At 41.2% G+C, this 10,291-nt stretch overlaps 1 protein-coding gene across 1 annotated transcript in view; it reads right to left on the bottom strand.

Moving 5' to 3' along the window:
* Nucleotides 1-629: 629 nt before the first annotated feature.
* LEO1 (LEO1 homolog, Paf1/RNA polymerase II complex component) overlaps nt 630-10,291 on the bottom strand; it is a 32,386-nt gene continuing 22,724 nt past the window's right edge. Inside the window, exons 10-12 of the mRNA XM_052646846.1 lie at nt 9,797-9,983; nt 6,976-7,073; nt 630-734 (exon numbers count right to left, since the gene is read on the bottom strand). Of these exons, the coding sequence (XP_052502806.1) occupies nt 630-734; nt 6,976-7,073; nt 9,797-9,983 (390 nt within the window). The remainder of the gene's footprint in view (nt 735-6,975; nt 7,074-9,796; nt 9,984-10,291) is intronic.

Genomic DNA, 10,291 nt, shown 5'->3' with positions numbered 1-10,291 from the left:
CCAATGCGTGTCCTTAAAGGAGAGTGGGATCTGGCAATACAGAGCAGGCACACAGCGAAACAACCCATGTGAAGATAGAGGTGAGATTAGAATTACGCTGCTACCAGCCAAGGAACACCGGAAGCCTCCAGAAGCTAAGGCAATGCAGGAGAGGAGTCTTGCCTAGAGCCTTTGGAGAGCGCATGGCTCGGCTGACACCTTGATTTAGGACTTCAGGCTTCCGAACTATGAGAGGATACGTTTCTATGGTTTGAAGTCTCCCAGTTTGTGGTACTTTGTTATAGCAGCCCTAGCAGATGAATACAATTATGGAGGCTTTTTGTGCCAGTTTTTAAAAACTATGCACCCCAGAAGAATGCCTCACTTTTTTCACTAGGCCTTGGCCAGGTTCTTTGGAGGGCCTGGGAGGAATGCACTAAAGCTAAGATTTAGTGTAAAGCATGAACAAAATCAACCTGCTTCGGAAGAAGTCCATTTCTTGAACAGAGACTTGCTTTTTAAAAATTTTTATTATAATTAAAATTAGTCAAAAGCAAATCAATTTCTTTTGATCAAAATAACTCATGTTTACATCGTATTTATAAAACAAACTGTACAGTAAAATATATAAAGTTTTCACATTTTGTACTTCAATCATCATCATCTTCCTCTTCATCACTGATCACGTATTTCTTGTGCTTTTTATTCGCTTTATCGTCATCTTCTGCTTTTCTTTTTCCAGAAGGCTCACCCTCCTAAACAGATAAAAATCTTTAAAAGTTCATAGAGACTATTTCTAGAAAGGTTTATCAAAAGTAGCTCTGAGCTGAATAACCCTCGGAAAACCCAAAATAACATAACTGTTGTAATGAGAATGTTTACCAGCTGTAAAACCAGTGGTTTAGGTCATGGCAGTTTCCAAATCTACAAGTACTAGAGGTGTTCAAAATGACTCCAGAGTAATTACAAAACTAATCCTAAAACCCAGCTTCAGGACCACAAGGGTGAACTGATAAGCAGCTGTGACCCAGTCTCACAGAGGGAAGAAGCTGCTATACATGGAGAAGGGCTGCAGGAAAGTGGAAACGGGCTTTGCCCTGGGAAAGGTCAGCACTCTCCCAAAGAGATTAGCCTATTAACCACTGTCCTGCTGAATATTTTACTTAAACTCTTTTTCTTCACTTCCTCAGACTTCACTTCATTATGTTACAAAAAATTTTTAAGCCTGTCAATTTTAAAAAATAATTTCTTGTTTTGGATGTACTAAAACTCATAAAGATTTTTGAAAACAATATTTGAGGGAGTTCCCTGGTGGTCCTGTTTAGGAGTCCTCCTGGCAATGCAGGGAACGTGGGTTCGGTCCCTGGTCTGGGAACTAAGATCCCACATACCGCAGAGCAACTAAACCAGCTTGCCACAACCAGCGAGCCCATGTGCTGCAATGAAAGATCCCACATGATGCAACGAAAACCTGACGCAGCCAAGTATGTGGTTTTTTCTTTTAATTTTTAAACAACTTTGAAGACATTAAAGGCCTTCACAGACAAGTTTCCAAAACTTAAAATCATGCTGCACAGTGTTCTAACAGAAACAAAAAAACTCACGAAGTTAAAACAATTTTTACAGATAGAATTCAAACAGATCAACACTGAATAATATAAAATATTGATTAAAATGAAATGATACTAAATATGACACTCCAGAACTACCTCAATGAAACTCTTCGCCAAAAAGAAGACAGGCTGAACAGTTTAAGGCTGAAGCTGGGCAAGGCCAGGCCTCTTACTACCCTGTCCAAAGGACTGCTTCTGGGCGTAGCATCCAAGCAGGCACGGCCACTTTTTCTGATGGTCCCTATGCCTGGCCTCTGAGGAGCAAGATCGTACCTCACACTTGTTTCCTGCCTTATTATCCCAAATGCATCCCCACAGATCCGAAGTCATAGAATTCAAACAGGACAGTTATGAATCCACAGGAAGAGATCCAGAGGTCCCCCTGCACTTACTTCCCAGCAGGTGGCAGTAAAGTTACCCCAACAGCAAGCCTGGAAGATGGATCCTGCCCCCAGGCTCTGACTAGCCTCCTATCTACTTCCCAGCCTTGGGCAAACCCAGATACTTCTCTCCCAAGCCCACATAGGCAAAAGCAAAAAGGACACTGACTACTACCACTATTTTCCATTTATTTTCAGCTGATGAATCTTATCTTAAACACTTTACATGCAAGCCTGTTTGTGGCAACCTTGCCCAAGTAAATTTCAGTGTGTATGGTCTCTTCAGCGCTAAAATTTTTTAATGGGTTTTGGTGAATAAGGAACAGCTTTCTAAAAGGTGGGAGCAACTGTCCTGAAGGGTCCTAGATAATGCCCAGCAGCTAGGAGGGCAGGAGCCAGGTCAAACCTCTCCCAAAGAGGTCTAACCAGCACCAGTTCTAATCCTCTGTCTGGGGTAAGACGCTCCAGAATTCAGCTCTGAAAACCCTTCCAGGACTGGCAGCTACAGAGAAGCACAGTGAAGTCCAGCAAAGGCATGCAGGCCTGCTACTCTCGGGATTTAGAAAGTTAGTGGCACCCTCCAGATCTCATTTTCAGAAATTAGGAGTGTGGGATTCTGCCTCAAACTTAGCTGGAATAAACCCCTGTGCCATGTAAATACAACACATGACAAAAATATATTAGATGAACACAAAGCTTCCTAATATAATCATGAATTAGTTCCTGCATGCTTCAGTCATGTCCAGCTCTCTGCAACCCTATGGACTGTAGCCTGCCAGGCTCCTCTGTCCATGGGATTCTCCACGCAAGAATACCAGAGTAGGTTGCCGTGCCCTCCTCCAGAGGATCTTCCCGACCCAAGGATCGAACCCAAGCCTCTTATGTCTCCTGAACTGGCAGGTGGGTTCTTTACCACTAGCATCACCTGGGAAGCCTCACAGTCCTGAATGCAGGTCCCTAAAGACAAAGGAACAGGCAACCCACAATTATACAGGAACTGTCTTCTAACAATTTATTTTTCAGGTTGATTGTAAAACTCACATTATAAATAGCTCTCAGAGTTTACATAACCCGAAATCTGCCTAAGAATATACACCAATTAGGGTACCTTAAAGTACAAGAAACCAACACCTAGAGAGCCAAGGCTTCCAGGGAAACACACTCTGAACCTCGGCCTTGGGAAAGCCTCACCCTGGAGGGGCAGCTGGAGCTACAGATGTTCCAAGTTGCTGATGGTTCCATAAAAACAGGGGCTTCTAACAGAAAAGGCAAAGCTGCCAAGGGGGGAATGCAGGTTCTATGAGGCAGAGCTGGGGGAGGAGAGAGACACAGAGAGGAAGCAGACCACCAGCACCACATTCTGGGCAGTCTCAGCAGGTCGCCTCTTTTACTCAAGAAAGCTGCGGCCTGGACATGCCACCCTTTCTCCCATTGTCTGCATGTTCCTTTCCATGGGATCTTTCCCTTTCCACAGTTTCTTCTACTACTACCAACCTTTCACTTTGGGAGTAATTTAGGTTTTCTAAGATTTTCTCTGCTTACAAAAGTAAGGGAGGATAAAAAGCTCTGTTTTTTCTTTTCTGTAACTTAGTCCCTCCTGGGGAAGGGAAATGAGCATTCACTGTGATACCTACGTTCACATCTTTTATTAACTAGAATACAACTTTATAAGGCAGAAAGCATAAGTCCCATAAAACAGGTGAAGAAACAGACTTGGAAATGTGAGATGCCTTGCTCAAGCCAATGTAAGAGGTAGAGGGCAGCCCCAAGATTCAGCAATCCAGAGCCCTGTCCTCCCCCATATCAAGGAATGCTCTCGAGACAATGGTCATTTTCTGGTGCGGGGATGTAAGGTTTGAAAACTGGCTTAATCTCAGAGGAATACCTAGATTCATGGCGTGTGGGTGGGGTTTAGAGTGCAAATAAGGAGAGAGGCCTAGAGCAGGTTCCCCTCCCGCCCTCCCCCCCGCCCCCACCCTGCTCTCCCACTGTAACCCATTCCAGGACTTGAACTGGGGTAGTGAGGAGGTTGGGAGGTCCAGGCAGAAGCGAAGTCTCTCTTGTCAGGAAAGGGGAAGCGGGAGGGGGACTAGAGGGGAGGTGGTTGGCGACAGGAAGATTTAACAGCAAGTATTCAGGTGAGGGAGGTAGAGGGCAGGCAGCTCCTGTAACAGACAGCTAGGAGGCATTCGCAAGAGAAATTTTTAAGTCACACAGTTACAGGTTTGTAATTGCCCGGCCTGGAAGAAGGCTATCTGATGGATCACAGCTAGAAACTTCATTTCTGAGAATTCTAGGAATAAAGAGAAGTCCCATGACACTTTTCAATTTTCACTCCGTTTCTGCTTGCCAATAAATAAAACAGCATCTGCTTAGATAACGATTGCTGTTTGCCAATAGTTTAACACACTGTAAATGCATCATTAAGACATCTATCTAATTTAAAAGAAATATGTTGCAGAATAATTTAACAATTTTGTCTATTTATCTTCCATAGCATACCACTTCCAAGGAAGATTGGGAAATACTAAATATTGTGATTAACAAACAATAACACAAGGACAAAATTCCGTTTCACATGAGAAAAGAGCTCATGCAAGTTCACAGTTCATAGAAGGCCAAAATGATCAAAGTACATTAAAATCATGAATAACAGGAACACAACAATGTTTCCACAATATGGCAGAACAGTCCTTTGAATAACCCTCTCACTGAAAATAACAATGATGAAAAACTACAAACAAACCCAAGTGATGGCAAGAAAATAAAGTATACTCACAAGCCAAAAATTAAGCAAAACCAAGAACCCACAGAGACGAGCAGAGCACTAAAGCAGGCCTTCTCCTTGAAGACGGTTACCAAACTGCATGAACTACAAGCTTTGCTTCTATGCCTTGCAGGGTGCTGAGGACAGGACACAAAGGCCAAGTGCAGCAGGTTAACAACAGACCCCGGAGGACTGGATCTTTACTGTTCAGGTGAACTAGCGATAAGCCCAGGCCCCTTTCTCTGAGGCAGGGGTCAGCAAATCATTCTGGCAAAGGGCCTGAGGCCAAATGTCTTGGGCTTTACAAGACATATGGTTTCTGTTGCAACTAATCAACTCTATCACCACAGAAGGAACACATCCAGAGACAATACATAAATGATTAACTATGGGTAGATTCTGAAAAAAGTTTATTTGAAAAAAAAACAGGTGGCAGTCTAGATTAGTCAGCGGGATATAGTTTGCCAACCCGTTTCAAATGCCTGCAAGGGTAATTTCCAATCTCTAACATTTGAACTAATTAAGAGGGGATTAAGAAAAAATTTAAACATTTCTAGGAAAGTTCATAACAACAAGTCAGAACCCATACTTCCAATAAAGCTAAAATGATCTGTTCCAAGAATATAATTTAAAGTAGTCCCAAGGTACCCGGCAGAAGCAAATATGTATCATCTTCAGAGGAAGCCATCAATCTAGGCTATAAAAATGTCCACTGATCTGAGTAAATCAATCATTTAATCACAGAACACATGGAGAAATAAGTCATCATGAAACAGCTATCAGAAATAATCAGAAGTAAAACCACATATGTGAAGGCTTCAGAATTATCAGATATAAAAGACCATACCGGTAGGTTTAAAATACTTGAAGACATAAAGGAGAAACTGAAAAATATGAATTAGGAGCAGGATTTTTTTAAATGACCAATTTGAAAAACTAAACCTCTAGAGATTAAAAAAACTGAAACGATTAAAAATTGAGTGAAAGAGATCAACAGTGTATTAGACAGCTAAAGAAAGAAACAGTGAACTAGAAGAAGCTGTCCAAGAATGCAAAGCTAAACAGACATGGAAAATGTGAAGGGCAGCTTGAGAATCATGGGGGATAAAGTGAGAAGGAGTAACATGCACCTAATCAGAGTTTCATGAACAAAGGAAAAAGAATGGTGGGAAGTAATGTCTGAAGAATTAATGGCTGAGAAATTTTCAGAACTAATGAAAGATATCAATCTATAAATTCAGAAAGTCTAACAGATCCCAATCAGAGAAATTAAAAGAAATTCAAAGTAGGATACCACAGAACAGTTCAAGAACACCAAAAATAACAATAATCTATAAAGACTTAAATATAAGTTAAGTCCTGGGTATGTAATGCACAGCACAGTGACTGCAGTTAATAATATTCTATTGTACAACTTAAAGTTGCTAAGACCATGGATTTTAAAAGTTCTCATCACAAGAAAAAAATACAGATAACTATTGTGGTGATGGATGTTAACTAGACTTCCTGTGGTAATCACTTTGCAATATATACATGTATCAATCAAATCATTATGTTATACACCTGAATATAATGTTATATAAAGTTACATATCATATATCATGTATCAAGTTACATATATCTTGAAAAAAAGACTTAAAATTTCTCAGTATCTGAACTCTCATAATTTGAAAAGGATACTGTTAAAAATGTTAAAATTCCTTTGAAATTTTATTATTTCAGTAACACATGGAAATTTATTTTATTGAATTACTCAATACTATTTCAAATACTACTTCATCTACATAAAAAGAAAACAGATTTTTCTACCATAAGAATTATTTCTGTAATTTTAAAAACATATTGAAAAATTTTTAAAAAGAGCAAAAGAAAGAAGAGAGACACACACTGTCTACCCACACTAAATGATTTCTGTAACAGCTCTCCAGGAAAGCCTGACTATCTCAGGGCATGTCTTCTCCCAGGCCTCTCCATCCACCTGGCATGCCCATCCTGGCTGGTGTGCCCTGTGCTAGCACTCTTCCTTCAGCACACCAAGAAGAGGCCTCTTTCTCTAAGCAGAGGTATTAGACGCTCTTCTGGGCCACTCCCAGCCCGTTTCCGGATTTATCTCACTGAGCTTCAGTGAAGTGTGTAGACATATGTCTGTGCTCCTAGGCTGTGAGCTCCTCCTCATTCCAGGCATTAACATGTGGGTACAGCGTAAACCTCTACAATTGAATAAATTTGGTTTTACCTCATCACTGGTGAGTTTCTTCGCTTTGAGTAACCTTTGAGCCTTATCTTCTTCTGATCCCTCATCACTGTCTGACGAATAGATTCTAGCTCGTTCCTCTGAAAGCAGAGAGTAAGATTTGTGAGTGACTTTCAAAGATAATCCACTCCTGGATCTGTCTTCTGATGTATATCTTCAGTTCCTTCTGTATACTGTTTATAGAGAAGCAAACAATTAAGACCTTTTAAAATTTCAGATTTCCCTGGTGGTACAGTGGATAAGAGTCCACCTGCCGATGTAGGGGATACAGATCCAATCCCTGGTCCAGGAGAAATTCCACATGCCACAACTAAGCCCATGCGCCGTAAGTACTGAAGCCTGCGCTTCTAGAGCCCATGCTCCACAGCAAGAGAAGCCGCCGCAGTGCATCTGCGCACCACGACAGAGCAGCCCCTGCTGGCTGCAACTAGAGAAAGCCTGCGGGCGACAGTGAAGATCCAGTGCAGCCAAAAATAAAAAAACACTTTTACAATTTAAAGATAAATGCAAATTGAGATCTGTTGAAACAAAGTACTTGTCCTCTCAAATACAAGACTAAGTTTTAAAAAAATTTTTTAAGGTTTGTGTGCAAGATGATTAAAGAGACAGACATCACTATTCTTCCAAAATAGCCTTAGTCATTCTTTCATAGAGGTAACAGTTAACTCAAGCTTTGGAAATAAAACAGGAGGTGGTTTCCAGGGCCTATAAGACCACCTATTGCCAGGCAGCCATTTCAAAGGGAGATGGAGACGCATAAGTCTGTGCTGATGCCCGAGCTCAAGTGAAGCATGGGTGAAATAAGAACAGTTGGTATTAGACCAACCTGCTCACTTCATAGCCCAAAGCCCTCCCTTTCTCCTTACTCCCTGCCTACCTGACTACTGGACAAAACTGACTGTTAATAAACTTGCCTGTTAGGACTGTAATCACTGGGGAACTGAATATTATATAACTCTCTCCTAAAGACATCCTCAATTTTTTGTTTTTATTTCATTTATATGGCATGTATTTCTACAATTAATCTTTTCTGTGGGAAATTAGCACTAACGAAAAAATAAAAGGTCTTATACTGTAGTCCCAAAATAAATAATAGGCAGGTAAGAAGGGTGTAAAAAGTCCACTAGAACAAATGCAGTTGCTGTTTAACAAAAAAAAGGAGAAAGGCATCTCATGGGATGGTCAGAAAAAGAGAAATTTGGGTGTTCTTAAAATTTATCATTCTAACAGAGCAAAACCATTAACATGGTGACCCGAGGTTTTGTACAGTGATTCCCAAAGCTCTATTAAAGCTCATCTGGAGAAGATTAGATCCTCATTTTACTGAAGGGGAATGTGGTATATTCAGATGTGGAGTCACTCCTGAAGCTGATGAGTGCTAAGGACATCGATGGTAGTTTTGTGTGATGTTTATTTAGTACTTGTTATATGCCAGGCCCTGGATACAGTATTTAATATGCAATATGTCAATCAATTTTCAAAACAACCTCATGGTATAAACACTTACTAATAAGCAGCTTTTTTCTTGATAAGGTAACAGAAAAAAGAGGTACCGTAACTTCCCAAAAGTCATCCAGCTAAAAAGTGGCAGGGCTAAGATCAGAGCAGGCAGAATCAGGGTGTCCAGCCTGGCCTTCCACCTTTGGGTCCAGTTTACTTCTCAGCACAACATCTCACTTGCTGGCTGCGGGGAAAATGCTGGAGGCAGTGCCGAGGCCGAGACAGATGCCTCGGAAGTCAGGCCGCCTGAGTCTTAAAGTCTTTGTGTGCCAGCTATGTCTTCGCACAGGCCACTCAACCTCTCAAGGTCTCAGTTTCCTCAATAAGGGTGAGACAAAAATGGGCCCTGAGGCATTATGCTGAGTGAAATAAGTCACAGAGGGAAAGACAATCGCCATATGATCTTACCTACGGGGAAGTGGAGAAAAATGGAAAACTAAGAGCCAAGCTCACAGGTACAGGAGCCAGATTAGCGGCTGCCTGAGGTGTGGTGTGGAGGGTGGAGGCAAAGGGAGTCAAATGGTACAAATGCCAGTTATAAGATAGATAAATCCTGGAGATATAAAGTACAGCATGGTGAGTAAAGTTAGTAATAATGCACTGCATATTTTAAAGTTGCTGAGAGCAGATATTAAAAGTTCCCATCACAAGAAAAAGAATTCTACAACTGTCTTTGGGGGCAGAAGTTATTAACTAGACTTATTATAGTGATCATTTCACAATACATACAAATACTGAATCATTAGACTATAACCCTGAAACTAATGCAATTAGTTTAGTATTCAATTAAAAAATTTTTTTAAAAGAAAAAGACAATAATAGTAACTGGGTCATTACATTGTTATAAGGACCAAACAGGATCCATGTTTGAGTGTCTGCCTGGAACTCAGTATGTCCTGAATGACCATTATAAATTACTGGTACTTGTGAAAGAAAAGAATACACAATGGAGAAGTTTGAAAGAAAACACATGTATTCTCTGAAAAACTGAACTTCCTGACTTCTAATTAGTAATTTTAAAAGTTGAGAAAAGTTCCAAGATACACAGTTGGCAGACTTTCAAATCAGGGAGCAGAAGCTCAAGAGACGAGTCAAAAGTTAAAGTACAAGCAACTTCTACTCTTTTAGGCTGACCCAAAAGAATTTCACAGTGACTAGCTCTTGAGACCTTGAAACATCTCACTCATTAACACTGATTCCTTAAAAATAAAATGCCCAATGACTCAGCATCCACAGTATACCGAATGCAAAGATGAATTCCACGACCCTGAAATGACGAAATTTCATTTCTGCTCAAACTCACCTCGAATGCCCCCTTTGTATCGGTTTTTAATGGCAGCCAAGCTGATGGACTCCTCGCCTTCCTCCTCCTCATCGTATCGATCAGGTTCTAGGTAACTGGCACTCAGTCCTCGCTGGTGCTGTTTCTCTCTCATGCGGCGCTGCTGAGACTCCCTACGAATAGAAGCCCTCAAACGTTCTTCTTCTTTCTGTAAAGAAGCAAATTAGTGAACTTTAAAAAAGATGAACTCACTTAATGCCCACTTGAAACTACTTCACTCTAAAGAACATGAAAATGCCTTGCCCGGGATAACACCAGTTCCTATGTCCTCAGGGCGAGTTCTCTCCATTTCTCACCTGTTACCACACACGGTCATCATCGTGTTCAGTTCTAAGGCGTGAAGACACCACAGGGTGGACAGGCAGGAGGCTCCATCACACCAACCGCCCCATCACAACTGGCACAGGCACAGCCTTGGGAGCTGCAGTGTCCCCTCTGCTGCCAGGAACAGTCCAG

The sequence above is a fragment of the Budorcas taxicolor genome, chromosome 10 (genome assembly GCF_023091745.1).
Source record: "Budorcas taxicolor isolate Tak-1 chromosome 10, Takin1.1, whole genome shotgun sequence".
NCBI classification, from domain to species: Eukaryota; Metazoa; Chordata; class Mammalia; order Artiodactyla; family Bovidae; genus Budorcas; species Budorcas taxicolor.
The sequence above is the reverse complement of the archived record's forward strand: the minus strand, read 5'-3'. Positions and strand labels throughout refer to the sequence as shown.